The sequence below is a fragment of the Malus domestica genome, chromosome 15 (assembly GCF_042453785.1).
Source record: "Malus domestica chromosome 15, GDT2T_hap1".
NCBI lineage: Eukaryota > Viridiplantae > Streptophyta > Magnoliopsida > Rosales > Rosaceae > Malus > Malus domestica.
In genome coordinates this window covers 16,691,709-16,709,501 of record NC_091675.1, presented here as the reverse complement: position 1 = coordinate 16,709,501, position 17,793 = coordinate 16,691,709, and the positions used below count along the sequence as shown (strand labels likewise).

At 37.8% G+C, this 17,793-nt stretch overlaps 3 protein-coding genes across 5 annotated transcripts; all 3 read left to right on the top strand.

The window, feature by feature from the left end:
* Positions 1-3,359: 3,359 nt before the first annotated feature.
* On the top strand, positions 3,360-5,253 carry LOC103400819 (small ribosomal subunit protein bS16m/bS16c). Its single transcript, XM_008339495.4, has 3 exons — positions 3,360-3,683; positions 3,989-4,034; positions 4,738-5,253. Exons 1-3 carry the CDS (start codon positions 3,551-3,553, stop codon positions 4,958-4,960), a joined length of 402 nt encoding a protein of 133 aa, XP_008337717.1. The 5' UTR covers positions 3,360-3,550; the 3' UTR covers positions 4,961-5,253.
* An 846-nt stretch (positions 5,254-6,099) lies between these two features.
* LOC103400818 (nucleosome assembly protein 1;2) lies at positions 6,100-9,418 on the top strand. 2 transcript variants are annotated; one of them, XM_008339494.4, is made up of 12 exons: positions 6,100-6,343; positions 6,452-6,495; positions 6,655-6,750; positions 7,165-7,257; positions 7,558-7,642; positions 7,739-7,800; positions 7,895-8,079; positions 8,208-8,385; positions 8,467-8,510; positions 8,634-8,829; positions 8,945-8,962; positions 9,079-9,418. In XM_008339494.4, the coding sequence occupies exons 1-12, from the start codon at positions 6,298-6,300 to the stop codon at positions 9,139-9,141; spliced, it is 1,110 nt and encodes a 369-aa protein (XP_008337716.1). In that variant the 5' UTR covers positions 6,100-6,297; the 3' UTR covers positions 9,142-9,418. The 2 variants fall into 2 exon arrangements, with proteins under 2 accessions (XP_008337716.1, XP_008337715.1); XM_008339493.4 differs by having other exon boundaries at positions 6,100-6,346.
* Positions 9,419-10,693: 1,275 nt separating this feature from the next.
* LOC103400817 (DNA repair protein recA homolog 3, mitochondrial) lies at positions 10,694-14,595 on the top strand. 2 transcript variants are annotated; one of them, XM_008339492.4, is made up of 8 exons: positions 10,694-10,980; positions 11,146-11,203; positions 11,612-11,829; positions 12,002-12,089; positions 12,683-12,855; positions 13,078-13,224; positions 13,455-13,589; positions 13,914-14,595. In XM_008339492.4, the coding sequence occupies exons 1-8, from the start codon at positions 10,924-10,926 to the stop codon at positions 14,298-14,300; spliced, it is 1,263 nt and encodes a 420-aa protein (XP_008337714.1). In that variant the 5' UTR covers positions 10,694-10,923; the 3' UTR covers positions 14,301-14,595. The 2 variants fall into 2 exon arrangements, with proteins under 2 accessions (XP_008337714.1, XP_017178896.1); XM_017323407.3 differs by having other exon boundaries at positions 10,695-10,980; positions 12,683-12,864.
* Positions 14,596-17,793: the final 3,198 nt, after the last annotated feature.

Below are 17,793 nucleotides of genomic sequence, written 5' to 3'. Positions count from 1 at the left end.
GGTCATGGGCCGGGTGTACACTCGATACTTCCGGCCCAAATGGCTAGTTAAGAGTTTTTTTTTTTTTTTTTTTTTGTTTTTTCAGTGAACCAAGTTAAGAATTTGTTCGACACTTCAAAAACCTTAAGAATAACATTTGATAGGAAAACCTTAAAACGGCTTATGGGTCGAAGCACTTTTTATAAAAGCACTTGGTAAATGATTTTTCAGGAATAACTTAAGTATTTTAGAATTACTTGAAATTTTAATAAAAATTTGTCATATTTATTATAAGCATACCTCAATAATGTTCATAAACAAATTTCTTTTTTCTGAAATGAACAAAAATATTTTCTATAAATTCATAACGAGACCTAAGTACTTATCTAGAAAGTACTTATATAAAAAAAATTTCTAAACGATGTCACAAACATTTTTAGTTGGCAAATACATTTTGCTTTTAGCTTTTTCAAAATGGGTTACCATTGAGGGGATATTTATTTTTTAACACACATTAGACACCTATTTTGTATGATATATTTCGTAGCTTTATTTTTAAATCTAATCATTTATTTTTTGATTTATTATTTATAGATCATCTTTTTAAAAAATTAGATAAATAAAAAACTATTAAAATATTTTTTTGTAGTAAAGTTTATTGATGAATACTGTCACAGCCCGTCCCTGATTTTAAGAGTTTTTAAAGTTTTAATAAAGGATTTTACAAAAAATGCCCTTTGAGGCACGCGCATTATTCGAGGTTAATCGTTATGTCGTGCCATCTAAGATCTGTTTTCTTGACATATCCTCGTAGTACTCGTCGCTACGGAAGTGTGGGCGCAGGCGGTTCGTGATTTGGAGTTATAACGAAAAAGATTCTAAAGTTTGAAGTTTGAGCATTTTATGAATTTTATTATAAAATTTTGGTGTGCCATTTGGATGGCCCATATTAAAGGAAATCTGAAATGGATGGCTTGAATGTAAGGGAAAGCAAAAAAAAAGGAAGGTTTTGTGTGTGTAAGTGTGTGCGTGACTGGTGAAGAAAGAAGAAGAATGAGGATTGGGCAAAACTGCCCAGCCAGAAGGAAGAAGAAGACAGCTCTGGGAGAGAAAGGAAAGAAGTTGGGCGAATGGGGAGAAGAGAGAGAGGCTTCTGGCCAATCAGAGAAGGGGAAATGAGGAAAGGAGAGAGGGCGAGAAGCGGAGGAAGAAGAACAGAAATGGGTTTTCAACCCATGACCCGCACGACCCGATGGGTTTTCCACCAATTTCCGTCGAAATTTCTTCACTTTTCCGGTGAGTTACTTCAATTGGAAAACCCTCTATGATCTTCCCTCTTCCTATTACACCCCAAAAATAAAAGAATTTGGGCTTGAAATTGGTTGAAATCGTACGGTGTGTGCGGTGGCTTAGTGTACAAATTCTTCAACTCTTGAAACGTTTTCTTTCAATTACTAACACCATTAGCATTCTCTTAGGACCTGGAACAAAGCCCAAGCATTAGTTGGAGCATCAGAGTGGTTTTGGGGGTCGAATTGAAAACACCCATTTCTATGGTTTTTCACGGGTTTGATGGAATTGGAGCCTTTCCCGGTCAAATTGGCCTTGGCCTCATGTATAAAGTTTACTCTACTCATTGAGATCTTCATTTCTATAAATTTTGGTAATTTTTGGAGATAGTTGGATTTTCCGGCGAGCCGGGGCGGCCGACCGCCACCTGCAGCGGCCCGTGCGGCGGCGCGTGACCAGTGGCCCACCAATGTCATTCTTAGCATGTGTTTAGTGTTCTAGGTTCAGTTTTGATAATTGATTGACGTAAATTGAGTAATTGAACCTAAGTTCGTTATGATTCGTGGCTAGGTGAAAATGTGAATTGACGATCCGACCGTTGGATCGTCACCAAATTTTGATACGTTGTAATACGTAATATTTGAGGATTATAGGAACTTATGGATTGGGAATCCGATTTACAGATCTTCCGGAATTTGAGTTGTAAGTTCATAAGATAGAATGTTAAATGTCACTTGGTTTTGGCAATGGACGGAGATCCGACCGTTGGATGGTAATAAAATTTTAGGATGTTGTTCTAGAGATATATTGTGGACCTCTGGAAGTTATGGATTGGAAATCTGAGTTGCAGATCTTCCGGATCAAACTACATAGTGACATGTTTTATATAAGTTATATATTTTATCGATATGATTTTTGAGGTTTGATTTGATGATTGTTCTAGGCGCCGATCGTCATGACGCCTTGATGTGTTGTGCTAGGGAGTTGTAGGGCGAACTCCAGGTGAATAGGCCGTTTTGTTTTCCGTATATATCTATATAAATGAGATTTTTCCCAGGAAATCAATTTAAGTGAAATGTGATATGTAATGCAATATGAAATGCCATGCAAAATATATGTTTAATTATTTATGCATTAGTAATTGCATACATGCATGATTGGTGCTGCGGACGCACAAGTAAGTGCCAGGTAAGTTATTAAATTATGTAATTGTTTAGTTGATATGGTTGAAAGCTCATAAACCTGCACTAGGGTGATTGTGATTTAGTAGAGATGATTCAGGCCTATAAATATATTTAGTCACCCCCGCACCATATGCTCACAATTGGATCCAATTTAGGTGTATGTCGTACAGACCATTAGAGGTGGTTCCGACTCGTAGGTGACTGGCGATTTATCGCATAGCTATCAGGAGAGGATAGCGTGAGCATAACTATATTACACCCAGTTCAGTCGCATAGACCTTTTCAAGGGTTATGACTCGTGCGCAGTGTAGTGCCGTACATGTCACTTGCGATGACTCTGGCTAGATAAGATTGATGAGATTGATTATGAGCTATAGATTCAGCCGTACAGGCCACTATAGGTGGATCCGGTTGACATATTATTTTGCATAAGTTACTTATATGATTTGATGAGATATATATATTTTTTGGCATGGCATATAATTCACATATCACTACTTCTAAGTATGGTTTTGAGACAAGTATACGTATTACATATTTCTGGGAAAGTATACGGGTTTTACAGCGAGAGGTTAGCGTTTTGATAATGAGATGATTTTCGAAAAACTTTGTTTTACTGACCCACTCAACTTTGTTTTGCGCCCCTCCAAGTTCAAGATAGTAAAGCTTTGGTAGCCACGAGGAATCCAACGGTGTTCTGACAGAATTCACAAAAGTAAGACTCATCATCGGGTGTTATATCTTAGTAATTGTATTTTTAAAGCTTCCGAACTGTGTAAATGGTTACGTCACTCTCACGTGACGGCCATCATGCTCTCATTCGGGACGGGATATGTCAAATACGATTTTTCATTTAATACTAAAATAATTATATTTTAATCTAACGGTTATATAATTTCGAATTTGAGTAACGTTCGTAGTTATTATATTTGAGAGAATATCTAAAAATAAACACTTGAATCGTGAAAATAGATATTACAAAATAGAATACGAATCCTAAACTTTCTAATTCTCAGTTCCTTAAACCCTAGAAAGCAGATGAGCGCAGTGTGGACTTACTGAATTTTCCCAGGCGATCGTTTGGTGGAGCTGAGAAAATGGTGGTCAGGATCCGATTGGCGAGATTCGGATGCAAAAACAGGCCGTTTTATCGCGTCATGGCGGCCGATAGCCGATCTCCGAGAGACGGCAAGCACCTCGAAGTCTTGGGCTACTACAATCCCTTGCCAGGTCTTCTCTCGCTTCTTTGTCTTTGTATTTGATTTCGTAATTTATAGTTTTTTTTTATCAAACATTTTCGAGCTTCTGATTGGGATTTGTTTAATGGAAGTAGCATATTTATATTGGTAAAGCAGAATTTACTGAATTTTGTGCAAAATTCAGATGGATGGTGTTTGGCTGCGAAGAAAATGTTTGAAAATTATGTCTACCAGATTTTGAATGTGAATGGTCAGAGAAAGTATTGGGCTTTTTGTCATCTGAGTAATATAGTTAGTGATATGCTAATGCTCTGCAATGTTTATGGAATTTTACAGGCCAAGATGGTGGAAAACGAATGGGTATGAACTTTGAAAGAGTGAAGTAAGTGTCTTTCGGCAATTCTCATTTCGTATGTTTAATTATCCGTGAATTGCCTGTAGTGGTACTTGTTTATCAGTTAAAATTCGATTTTTTTGTCCCCAGTTATTCAAGAATCAAAATCAATGTTTTTAGTTTTAACTTTGGGAAGATGTGATGTAGTTGATTATATGCTTCTTAATGTTCCTCATGCATATCAGCATATACAAATTATCGCTCGACCCTAACTTGTAATGGCTTATGTGCCAGAACTGAAGGGTGTGCCGTGTGCATGTTTATCACGCGTAAATCTTGACCCGCTAATGATGACGGAGGCTAGATGTTTTTCGAGTCTATACATATGGAGCATATGTGCTCAGTGCTCACCGAAAAGTTGTCACATTTTGATCAATGGACTATGTTTGTGGAAATTATTGTCAGTTATCTAGATCTCAATCATGGAGTTGCTTTCGTCCAAAAAAAATCATGGAGGTGCTTGATTCTGTGCTTATTGTAATTCTGTGGCTACTTTAAGTCGAAAGTTAAGGAATTCTTTTGAAATACTGAGAAGCCGAAACAACTTTTTCTAGGAGGCTTATGAGATAGTTAATGTCTCCTGTCGAATTTTAGTTTTCTTTTGCTAGAGTATTAGCTGCTAAAGTTTCTTGTGTTTTGAAATTAGGTTTGTATACTGTATCCGATAAATTTTTGTTCACTCTTTTTGCAGGTATTGGCTATCTGTAGGAGCTCAGCCTTCAGATCCCGTGCAGCGCATTCTTTTCAGAGCAGGGCTGTTGCCTCCACCACCGATGGTGGCAATGGGACGTAAGGGAGGGCCACGTGACACACGACCTGTTGATCCTATGAGTGGACGGTTCGTGACTCCTGAGAAGCCAGCAGCTAGTGGTGATCAAGGGAAAGATGCGGAAAGAACTGAAAACGATGGTTAAGACGGCCCAAGATCTTCCATTTCCCAAAATTTATAAGGTCGTTTCTTTGTATCATTTTTAAGGCAAGAGGGGTTGCAAGAAACAATCTTTCATGTTGGATTGCAGGATAAGCGGCTTGGTATCGGTCAATTCTAAACGGCTTGTGAAGAGATAACAAGTACTTAACTTCAGATGTAGGCATAAGTGCTATCTAAATAGTGTTCCAGAATATTATTGTATTGAATGTTTGATTTTGTTTAGTTTGTGTAATGACCTTCAAGCTTGTTCTTGGTATCACCTCATCATCGTTGTCATTTTCTATTTTTCTAGGTGAAAATGCAAAGATAATTGAGGCTAGTTTGGGATTGCTTTTGTAGGAAGCACTTTTGCAGCTTTGCTAGAAGTACATCAAATTTTTTATTGAAACACAAGTGCTTCTTGAAGAAGCATATGACAAGTACTTATTCGGAAAATGCTTCTATGACCTAGATGATTTTAACTTTTTCTTTCAAACGCATCACGCTATTAGAAATTTTCTCAATACATTTTTGTAAGCAAACATGCCATCCATGATATAGCTGAACGTTAAAACATGCCAAAAAAATCTTTTTAACATAAAAGCACAAGTAATTGGTAACGTATGGGCTCGTTTGGAAGTGTTTTTAAAATAGTTGAAAGCCTTTTGATGAAATGTTTTTGAACCAATCTTTAAAAAAAATGCAAGTAGATCATGAAAAAGCATTTGAAATGCTTCCCACAAGAAGCACATAACTGGTGTTTCTTGCATGAATCACTTCAAGTGCTTTTGGATCCCAAAATATTTTCAATCATTTTAAAATCACTTCCAACTATGTATGGAATTATTAATTAGCTAATGATTTTGTTTAATCGTTTGGTTCAAGACTGACGATCCAACGCAGCAAGATACCGCATATTTGAAAAAAGAACGTTACTCTTATACAAGTATAAACACTTAGTGAATATTTCCTCAATCGACCCAACATTTCCAGATTTTATACTATTGTCACAGATGATCCTAAGTTCAAAATTTTCGAACCACATTCTTAGAAGAAAGGAGATAAAACATAATTTTGGGCCTTATTGCCACCAAATCAAGCCCAATGTAAACAATAAAATTAGAAATATTTTAAATTTTGGACAGATCAGCACTACCATCCAGAATAATACCGAGAGAGAGGAGAGAGAAGGGGTTAGGTTTTTAAAGGGGGAGAGAGGATTTAACGGAGGCCACGTTTTGAAATCCCCATTACCCTTTCCTCCCCCTCCCACCGCTTCTAGGGTTTTAGCTTTGCCGCCTTCTTCTTCCTCCTCCTCCCTCCCTCTCTCTGCAAATCGGAATGAGCAGCGACAAGGATAACATCAACATGTCCGATCTCTCCTCTGGTGGTACTCTCTTTCTCTCTTCCCCTCTCTCTAACTTTCTAATGTTTGTATTATCCGATGCGGTGATCTTACTCGGCTTCTGTTTATTTTTTTGTTTTGTTTCTGTAGCTCTCAACGACGTGGATCGAGCCGGCCTCGTCAATGCTCTCAAAGTCAGTATTCAATTTTCTCGGCAACCAAACAGATTATTATTCTGTTACTATAGGACATTTCAATTTTATCGTTTGATTGAATTTCAGTCTGTTTGTTAGAACAAAGAAGTTAAGTGTTTGATTGGCTTATGGAGTTTGTTTTTCTTGTGTGTTTTGCAGAATAAGATAGAGAGTCTGGCCGGGCAGCACTCTGATATCCTCGAGAGCCTATCGCCTGTTGTCAGAAAGCGCGTAGATGTTCTTAGAGAGATCCAGGCATGATTCTCTCTCGCTCAGAAGCTTGTAGTTTAGTGCTTTGATATACTGGATTACTCATAGTTTCATGTCTTTACATACTTTATTTGATTAACTGATTGATAAGATTAAACCCTTATATCATTTATAATTTGATTTAGTTAGCATAATTTTGATTGATATGACGGATTTCCGCTACATATTATAGTTTAACAATTTTTTACAATTGGAGTTTTGGTTGACGTTTTACTTGGGTTTGTGCAAAATGTTCATTTTAATTGACAAATTGGTTGGAGTTGATATCTCATGAACTGATGGTGTTGTTTGTTGAGTGCAACTTCTTGAGCACTGTTTTAGTATTACGTGATGGGATATGAAAAAAAGTGTGTATATTACCCCGAGCGTGAAACACCCTGAGATTTTCTTTACTTGCAGACCCAACATGATGAACTTGAGGCAAAGTTTTTCGAGGAGAGAGCAGCTCTCGAAGCCAAGTATCAGAAATTGTATCAACCTTTGTATACCAAGGTATTCTACTGTTCTACATACCGCACTGATTATGTATCTTATATTGGAACATGAATAGTTCATCCTTGCTGCTTTATGTGGATTCTGTACGTCTATGTGGTTTAGTGGCTTGTCACAACTCTACTTGAGCGAGGTAGAAGTGGCACCAGTAGCCTGTGTTAGTGTGATTGATCTTATTTTTTACTGCATTTTAGGTTCTGTTTTGCTTATAGGTCTTTTACTATATTGTGCATGAGGAGTAAAACTCCATTTCTTTGTATGTATTTGGTTTTAAAATAATTTGTACTGATCACTCTGCAGAGATATGAGATCGTAAATGGTGTTGTTGAAGCTGAAGGCGTTACAAATGAAGCAGCAACAGATGAAGAGGGTAAAGATTCCGAAGGTATACTCTTGATAGATATTCAGGAGTCAGAACCTATATAGGTTTTATTTATTGTTGGCAAATTTTAATTCTTTTGTTTGCGTATTTATTTTGCAGAAAAAGGAGTGCCTGATTTCTGGCTCAATGCAATGAAAAACAACGAAGTGCTAGCTGAGGAGGTGGTTATTTGTGCATAAAGTTCTCATATTTGATGTTTATAATTATACTGTTGTTGTCAGCTCAATTGTTTCTTATTTATTTTCCTATCATCAGATATCTGAGCGTGATGAAGGTGCTCTTAAATATCTTAGAGACATCAAGTGGTTTAGGATAGATAACCCTAAGGGATTCAAACTGGAGTTCTACTTTGACACCAATCCCTTTTTTAAGAACTCTGTCTTGACAAAGACTTACCACATGATTGATGAAGATGAACCCATTCTCGAGAAAGCAATAGGGTAAGTTCGGTTCCCGCCTTGCCTTGTGCTAAATAGTTCGGTTTCTTAGTTTATACTTCTGTTACCAAGGTGACTTATACGTGGTTGTTTGAACATACTTACAATATCTGCTACCTGGTGGTTTGTAGGACCGAGATTGAATGGTATCCTGCTAAATGCTTGACACAGAAGCTTCTTAAGAAGAAGCCTAAGAAGGGATCTAAGAATGCTAAGCCAATAACTAGAACTGAAAATTGCGAAAGTTTCTTCAACTTTTTCAGTCCACCTCAAGTCCCTGAGGATGACGAAGATATTGATGAAGATGCTGTAACACTCTCTTCTTTACTCTTTGTTTGTCTTTAAGGCTTATTTTTTTGTAGTTTCTTATTTGTACCACTTTTTCAACAGGCTGAGGAACTCCAAAACCAGATGGAACAAGATTATGACATTGGGTGAGTTTATAACTTCTACCCGTAGACGGATTTCTGAGTTTGTTACTAGTGCTGCATATTTTGGTAATTTTCTAATTCAGTGCGTTGTTTAAATTGTTTTTTTTCTCACTCATTTTTGTGCAGGTCTACCATTCGAGATAAGATCATCCCTCATGCTGTTTCATGGTTTACTGGAGAGGCTATTGAGGGAGAAGATTTTGGTGACTTGGAAGACGAAGATGAAGACGACGAAGAGGAAGATGACGAAGAGGAAGAAGATGAGGACGAAGAAGACGAGGAGGATGAAGACGATGAAGATGAAGGCAAAACCAAAAAGAAGGTGCAGTGTTTGTAGAATTTGGATCATCTGTCTCCGCTTGCATTTTTCTCTTCCTTGTAATTATTGTAGTTTGAACTGACGGTTATTGTTTTTTGTGGAATTGATTCTGATGCAGACATCGGCCAGTCACAAGGTATGTTGCCTAGTTGCTTAAATTTGTTTATAACTTGAAGATCTTATACGAGTCTTGTTGCGTCGAAAATAAACTATTTTATGCATATACTGATCACTTGTGTTATATAAATGTAGAAGAACGCAAGAGCACAAGTCGGGGAGCAGGGTGAGCGGCCTCCAGAATGCAAACAGCAGTAGAATATGATTGTTTCGGAAAGGCGGGCTAGTAGCTGCGAGTTCTTGTTGGACCTTGAGACTGTTTTGATAGAAAATGGTTGCTGGGCAGTTTTATATGGTCAATGTATTTTTTAACCTTACGCTATATGATGAGTGATAGTCGGAGTCATTGGTCTTTCTTTTCCATGTTGGTTTAGGGGGAATGTGACGAAGATGGTTTGGATGTCATTGTGATCTGTTGACCTATGTTGGAATTTGATGGACAACGTTTTTTAGTAATCTATTAATGATTTGTGTATGATGACTTATATGGAATGGGTTCACCAACACGTAGTGACCCAATTCAGTAAACAATGATGTGTTGAAATTCAACACCCTACAATCGAAACGGGACACTGTTGGGGGTGAGTCTTGTCAATTCATTTCATATAAGTTGTACTCGAGATGTGGCCTTTATTCCCTTCCAGTGGATTATTTAGTTGTTAGCGAGATAGCACCGATACCTAAAGTTTCATTATTTTTCTTTTAGGCGCCTGAAGTATTATTCCCACAACGGTAGAAATGCATTTTTGAATCTCAGAAAATGCCTTTTAAATGTTTTTTCAAGATTCATTTATTTTTTACTAATGGTTCTAAAATCACTTTTCTTAAATGTGTTTTTTTGTCATTTTAAACGCACTCTCTTCAAACACGCTTATTTTTAAGACTTTTGGAATTAGGGTGAGCACTTAGTGGGTTTACCGATCAACCCGACCAACTCAATCAAAATTCGTTGGGCAGGGCTGGGTTGTAAACTTTAAAAAAATCATTTTCGGGTTGAAACCGAACCACCCGTTCAATAGGTTGGTTTGTTGGGTTGAGGTAGTTTTAATCCGATTGAAATTGACTCACATGAATATCAATAATTCTCACACGAATATCAACAATTCTTAAACCTAAATGTATTTACATGACATATACATAAAATTAATTGTTGTTTAAGTTAATTATGATGTGTATTTTGGATTATTTATCCTCATACTCACCTTAGGAATAAGAAAGAAAGTAAATAATTCACAACCCATTGAACCCACCAAAACCAACCCGCCTTTTAATGATTTGATTGAGTTGGTTTGCCAATTTTCTTGGAGGGAAATAGGTTTCAATAATGTCAACCCAAGCCCATTAGATTGGTTAACAAGTTGAAGTCCAACTTGACCAACTCACCCAACGTCCATCCCTGCTTAGTAGTGTTCATTTAAAAACAAGTGGAGGAATCAGGCTTCCAATTTATTCAACTTCTGTTTTTAAGGAAATCCGAATGAACCTACTTAAAAGGCATAAATGCATTCTAAGTTGTATAGTGAGTCAATTTATTATTCATTTATACTAATACCATGAAATAATGTCATGTCGTTATTGAAGGAATGACTTGGCCTTTACAGAGCTGAACATTATCCGAGCATTTATCCATGTATTCGAAGTTTATAATAATGTTGTATTTTGCTTTTTATAATAAAAATAAATACAAAATTGGAAATGAGATTATGGGAAAGGCCCATTGTATTTAAATGGGTCGTGAGCCCAACAGTCAGGTCTCCACTCTCCACTCTGACACTCTTCCGCTTCTCACTGCGATACTCCAGCATTTCAAAAAGGAGGGAAATAAACCCCAAAACCCTAAAACCCAGACTCTCTTTCTCCCTCTTCCTCTGCCAGTGCCTTCATATGCATGGCTTCGCGAACTTGATTTTCCGGTCACCGTTTACCTCGCTCATCTCTTCACTAATTTGATTCCGGAGAGAAGCTTGGAGGTTGTCACCTATGGCGAGGCTTCTCCGAAACGCTTTTTCTATGAAACGTTTCCTATTCCCGCCACAGGTTTTTTCCATTTCTTCATTTGTGAAACACGAAAGTTTTTCTTTCTGAATATTGTAGCTTTCTGTTTGGTTACTAGGAAAGTTTAGAAAAAATAGTGCCTGAATTAATCAAAATTATGATTTTTAAGTTTCCGGCATCTAATTTTTTGTTTGCTTTGTTTCGCAGGTGAATCAGAGAGGAATGTTAGGGACATCTACTCAGTTTTGCAATTTTTCTTCTAAAGGTGCTTGCTTTTAGTTTTTTAGTTTTAATTCTATTTTCCTTGATGCTTTCAATAAGTTGCATTCGGGAAATGTTAGATTTTTTGTATTTGTTTCGAATTAATTCGGGCATTTTATAAGGGAGTTTTAAGTATATCCAAGGAATACTATATTTGATTGCTATCAGAAAATATGAGTGAAAACTGGACCGAAAAAGAGACAGTGTGATGGTATTAAGATGTGTTGTAAACTTCAATAACTTTGTGGCCTCGTCCGAACGATTGCATTGCATGAAGTGTATTCTGTATGGCGTGGAATTTTACTGATTGATTTACTAACTTTTTATAAAAGGACCGCTATTATCCATTATGTGTTGACACAACATGGTTTGTGCTCCTTGCGAGTTAAAAAATTTGAAATTCTTTCTGAAGGTAGAAAGAAATCTAAGTCGGATGGAAGTGATTCCTGTGATGAGAATCTGTCGAAGAAGGAGTTAGCCCTGAAGCAAGCTCTTGATCAGATTACATCCTCATTTGGAAAGGGATCTATAATGTGGCTTGGTCGGTCCGTCTCTCCTAGACAAGTCCCAGTGGTATCTACGGGTTCTTTTTCTTTGGACATAGCACTGGGAATTGGTGGATTTCCGAAGGTATCATGCTTACGTAATCAGCTGAATGTTTAGGGTCGTTTTAGCAGCTTATAAGCTGTAGTCTTGGTCATATGAATGTTTTTGTGCATAGGACGTGAGACAGATTTGACCTTGTACTTCACCACGGAATATGTATTTGCTTCTTTTGATTTTCATTCATTGAGTTTTGCAGGGACGTGTTGTGGAGATATACGGTCCTGAGGCATCTGGGAAAACTACTCTGGCTCTTCATGTAATAGCTGAATCACAGAAGCAAGGAGGTTAGACTGATATTTCTTACTATTATTTGGTGGTAAATTAACGTACTACACTACACATATAGAACATGGTATGGCTGTTATATGCGAAAGGCACTCTTACTTTTTCGTTCTTTGTTTCAGTTGTTCGTTATATGTTAACACGGTACTTCCACACACACACATCTAAAATGTGTTTCCAAAACATCTCGGTTTCTTGGAATTTGAACAGGTTTTCGGAGTTTTTATCCTGTAAAAAGTATATCCGATGCTATCTATCACTGTGTCTCTTCCCCTGCATCTACAGTTTCTTGATGATCTACTCTAGACAAATTAGTAAATTTCTCTTTCTTTAAGCTTGAAATGTTGAAGCGAGCCATGCATTGGACCTTTAATCATTGTGTTTGATGCACATTTAATGGTATGACTGGTGTGTAAAATGTAAATTCTTCATGTTTCAACATTTACTAATGAAGAATTGATGAGACCATCTTTTGGTGCGGGTTAATCTGTTGATGTCAATTAACATATTAATAATCTTCCGTTGGTGATTTTTATATTGGCTGCTGTCTGTCATGATATTGAGTTTCTTATCTTATGCAACTTAATTTATGTAGGGACATGTGTTTTTGTTGATGCTGAGCATGCTCTTGATCCTACACTGGCTCAGTCTATTGGGGTAAACACTGAGAATCTGCTTCTATCACAACCTGATTGTGGTGAGCAAGCCCTCAGTCTTGTAGACACTCTAATCCGGAGTGGTTCAGTTGATGTTGTTGTTATTGACAGTGTAAGTAAGGTGCTTTTCAGTAACATTTTGTTTTCAGGGCAATTTATTCACATTAGCCTTTTCCATGTTCGTTGAGATGTGTTCTTATAAATTCTCTTTGGTTTTTGTTCTTATTGAATGTTTTTCACCTTCATATCATCTCATGAGGCTTTTGTATATGTTTTTAGACAGTGTTTGTCTTTTCCATTGTACGGTAGATGAATGCTTTCTATATGATTACAGGTGGCCGCACTTGTGCCTAAAGGTGAACTTGATGGCGAGATGGGTGATGCTCATATGGCAATGCAGGCTAGACTAATGAGCCAGGCACTTCGCAAATTGAGTCACTCTTTATCTCTATCACAGACAATATTAATCTTTACAAATCAGGTGTCAGTGCTCGTTCGATTTCACTATTATGTGTGATACTATTATGCAACATACAAATCTTTTCATTTCATAAAATTTATATGGTTTCACTTGATTTGTGTGAAAACTTTTGTGCAAAAACTTTCATTTTCTAAAATTTATGGGTTTCTTATCTGAAGATAATTTGATATTCACCATTTCATGAATATTGTTCAGAGCTTAGACATCTCTAATTATTTGTCTATTTTTAGGTCAGGGCGAAGCTTTCTACTTTTGGAGGATTTGGTGGGCCAACTGAAGTTACTTGTGGCGGCAATGCTTTGAAGTTTTATGCTTCAGTGCGCCTTAATATGAGGAGAATAGGACTTGTAAAGAAGGGTGAAGAGGTAGGTACCGGTACCATTTTCCTAGTTTGTTCATGAATTTGAACTTCGCTTTTTGGAGTGAGGTAGTTCGCCTTGTAGCCATTACCTATGCTTATTTGAAACTTTGAATTGTCGTCGAGTATCCATTTAATGAAGCCTGAAATTATCTTGGTTTTATTTAGGCTACTTTCAGTGACTATCCAGTCATCTGATAAAAAAAATTACCTGAATAGAGTAACATAGCCTATTTACATGTTCTTTTTTGTGTATTTTTTTTTTTCGGTTTGAGGATTAGATGCTATGTTATTGATGCATCCTTTTGAAACAAGTTAATTTTCCATGCAGACTTTAGGAAGTCAAGTTCAAGTGAAGATAGTGAAGAACAAACTTGCCCCTCCATTTAGAACTGTTCAGATAGAGCTTGAGTTTGGTAAGGGTATATGTCGGGAATCAGAGATCATTGATTTGGGATTGAAAAACAAATTCATCACGAAGGCTGGTGCAATGTATGACTTAAACGGTCAAAGTTTCCGTGGCAAGGATGCTTTAAAAAGGTTTTTGTCCGAGAATAGTACTGCTCTGGAGGAACTTACAGCAAAGCTCACAGAGAAGCTAGTTGATGATGTGGCAGCCAGGGAAGCAGAAACAGAACTTATGGGTGAAGGTCCTGCAGAGGAAATTGTTTCACCTGATTCTACTGACGAAGATGCAGTTACTGCAGTAGGAGCGTAAAGTGTTCGGATGGCCTCAAACTGTGGAGATAAGTTTTTACCTGTTTTACCTGGCAGGGTTCGATGCTATAGGGGAGCGGCTACTGCATTCTCCCGAGCAGCTAGTAGAATCACCTGCTCTCCTTGGAATGACATGGATGTGGTGAAATTTTGTAGGTTCAAAGGGGGGGGGGGGAATTTGGGAAGGATGCAGCTTGTTATTACTTGTTCAGCTACAGTTTGTATGTCAGTGAGGTCAGTATTATATATCATTTGATTTACCAAAAGGAATGTTATATATTGTTTACTGAATTCTATTTCGAGCTCTCGTTGCCGATTTTTCTCAGCACTTCAGACTACTTGTTGACGTAGTTCTCACATCGTCCGACTAGTACATTACCGTCGGGGTGGTAATTTGGGAATGAGCAGTCGAACATTATCGCTGCACACGCACTACCACATCAATCATCAAAACTTTGAATCCGGCGCACCGCGACTTTAAGCACACACGACTACTGTTCTCACTCATCTGTTTTGGTAAATTCGGAAACGGTTGATCTCAGACCATCGCGTAATCATACCATCAGTGCAGATCAAAATCTGAACCCTACGCGATGGTCGGAGCTGGAACAACAAAACGTTTGGTGGTCTTCCCGTATACCGTATTCACATGTAAATTAACGACGGAAATAAAGAACCAAAAACGTGTAGAGCAATAAGAGTAGGCTTCCCACAAGCCTCTCAAGCCCATATATGATATATGTCCAGAACACGCCGGCTCCCGCAGAGAATGCAGTGAATGATAAATGAGTAAACTGTTATATATATATATATATATATATATATAAAGTGTAATTGTGTAAATTCTAGATAGATTTGATTATTAATTATTTTTTTCCTATTAAAATTGTATTTCTTTGGAGGAAAATGATTATTCTTCTCCTTATTACTATAAATAAATGCATTAGAGGAATAACACCCTCAAAATATCACATATTTCTCCACCCCTCTCTGCCACGCCCCCTCTCCCTTGTTAGATAAATTACCTATAACACGTTATCAGCATGTTTCTCCGCTACACTAGAAATTTTTCTGCATCAAACCAATTTATCAATATCATTACGCAATCAGATTCTTCCAAAACAACGGTTTTTATCTCGATATTTTTGCAACCCTGATAACATGAACATTACCATAATGCATGATCCAATGTTTACGAATTTTAGATTCTACATAAATTGTATATGCATTATATTCATAATTGTTGAATTTTGTGAATTGATATTGCTATGAATTATATATATTGAATATGCATGAATTGAATTAAAATTGAAAAATTCATTAAAATTTAGGGTTTTGGCCTGCAACAATGCCTCTACCCAGGTCACCGTCCCCGACGACCAGAAGCTTGTCTCCGACGAGCCTTGACTTCGAATCTCATCGGAATTTCTCGAAAAATCCGATTCAATTTTTCTAGGGTTTTGGTTTTTGAAACATTGAGATTTAACCTTTCTCCGTTCACCACCGTAGTCGCCGTTGAACCACGATCTTTCCATGAGGTTTTCCCAACCAAAGCATCGCCGCCAGAAACGATGGCTCCAGTTTTTTTCCCCAGTGAACTCACCTAGCACGGCTAGGATTTTTGGTTGGACCAAACCACGGCCCCTTCGGCGTGGATTCACCTTGGCCTGCAGTAGAAAAAAAGAGAGCCCACATGGGCTTTGGTGTCCTTGCCCTGCGCCACACTCGATCCCAACCCTGTGCTGGTGTATTCGTTCTCTACACTCACGCGATCCCAGCCAGCAACTGATGCTTCGGTGCACCGCACAGGATCTATGCCCATTTTGGGTATCTGATCTCTTGGGCCTACAGCCTACCCCTTTGTAAAATTGGGCCTACCAACTAGCCCAACTCGATTTTAGCCCAGTTTTGGGCCTGGGCCTCACGATACTTATTTGTAAAGACCACCTGTGGGCTTTGGCCCATTTTTTATTGTCCAGTTTTAGGCCTTTTGGGTTTTTAATTTTTTCGCCCAACCTCTAAATTTGGCCCCAAGTCTAATATTTAATTCAATTATTATCGTTGGCCCCAAAGACTTACATGCATATATTTGTTGCATATTTTTTGTATATATTTATGTTTGTTTGCAAGTACACATGAACCTAAAGTGAAATCCAAAATTTTGTTGTAAATAATGGATGTCCACTCATCCACTCAACAAGTGGATGTCCAAGAAGCTTGCTCAACACTACTCATTTTTTCTATAAAAGCAAACCCCAGACAATATCAAGTGGGTGATTCATGGGAGAGATAGGAAGGAAGAGAGGAAGAGAGATAGGGAGGAAGAGAGGAAGAGAGAAAAGAGAGGAAGAGGAGATGAGATAATAGAGAGAGTTATCTTTGTACTCCTATTATTCCAAATTATTGTGAAAGCACCACTGCTGCCCCGAGGACGTACTCCAGTCACACTGACTGTAGAGGAACCTCGTAAATTTTGTGTCTTATTTGTTTATTCCACTGCACACACCGTCGATTTTACAACACGTTATCAACACGAAAAGCTTTCATGTCAGTGGAAAGCACAACACCAAAAATCCGGTGAAGCATTATCTACCTCTCACCTCCGTCAGCTAAAACCTCACAGAGTAGAGACGGCAAGCCAGACATGTCAAACAGGGAAGATCATCTTGTCACAAAATTCCATCAACCTTTCTTTTATCACTCTAACTATTGATGTGCTAATCCTTATCCCTGCTAGACTTGCAATGTATTTTCTCTCTCGTGGACAAGAGAGATGGAGAGATCTTACAGACGAACAAAGGTGCAGCAAAACAAGCAAAGGTATGTCCATTCTTCGTTTCTCCCACTGCGCCAAAAGCGCGCCACCGAATTCCGGTGCGAATTGAAATTTACAACGACCTGAAGTCGTCACGAGATAAGAAAACTGGTACCTGACAACTGGTTTCTAGAGATCCAGAAGAATCTCATCAGACATGGAAACCCAGATCGCGTCGTTTTTTTTACGGATCTCGAGGACTCACAGTAATTCTAGCCTTGAGTTTTACATTGCTCGGCCTGGCGCCCATGGCCACCGTCTTTTGATGGCGTTGTAATCCTCTAAAATAAAGCTTGGCGTTTCAGACCCTATAATTCTTTCTCTGTCTGAATTAAGTTTAAAAATCCCCAGAGCTCACTGTTACCTACAAGAAGTTGAGAGATAAATATGTAGGATGGTTTCTGCTCAAGGTAAAGAAAAGCCAGCGCCATAAAACTCTAGAAGAGCTCCTTTGATGCGTTGGAATTGTGCACATAAAAAATGAAAAGGGAAATGGGGCCAAAGATTTGGAAAGGTGTGTTGCACCATGTAAAATGAAAGAAAAAGGCAAAGTTTTTTGGAATGGTGTAGAATGTGATTGAATAAGAAAATAATAAAATAAAAAAAAGGTAAAGATTTTTTGATGGTGTTACACCATCTGAAAAGAAAGAAGAAAATATGTATATATTTATTTATGTGA

Excerpts from the sequence above, each read along its gene's own strand:
- LOC103400819 (XM_008339495.4), top strand. The coding sequence starts at position 3,551 with ATGGTGGTCAGGATCCGATTGGCGAGATTCGGATGCAAAAACAGGCCG. Across the intron at positions 3,684-3,988 it reads CTACTACAATCCCTTGCCAG|GCCAAGATGGTGGAAAACGA; the intron begins GTCTTCTCTCGC and ends GGAATTTTACAG. Across the intron at positions 4,035-4,737 it reads ATGAACTTTGAAAGAGTGAA|GTATTGGCTATCTGTAGGAG; the intron begins GTAAGTGTCTTT and ends CTCTTTTTGCAG.
- LOC103400818 (XM_008339493.4), top strand. The coding sequence starts at position 6,298 with ATGAGCAGCGACAAGGATAACATCAACATGTCCGATCTCTCCTCTGGT. Across the intron at positions 6,751-7,164 it reads ATGTTCTTAGAGAGATCCAG|ACCCAACATGATGAACTTGA; the intron begins GCATGATTCTCT and ends CTTTACTTGCAG. Across the intron at positions 7,258-7,557 it reads ATCAACCTTTGTATACCAAG|AGATATGAGATCGTAAATGG; the intron begins GTATTCTACTGT and ends ATCACTCTGCAG.
- LOC103400817 (XM_017323407.3), top strand. The coding sequence starts at position 10,924 with ATGGCGAGGCTTCTCCGAAACGCTTTTTCTATGAAACGTTTCCTATTC. Across the intron at positions 11,204-11,611 it reads TTGCAATTTTTCTTCTAAAG|GTAGAAAGAAATCTAAGTCG; the intron begins GTGCTTGCTTTT and ends TTCTTTCTGAAG. Across the intron at positions 12,865-13,077 it reads TTATTGACAGTGTAAGTAAG|GTGGCCGCACTTGTGCCTAA; the intron begins GTGCTTTTCAGT and ends ATATGATTACAG.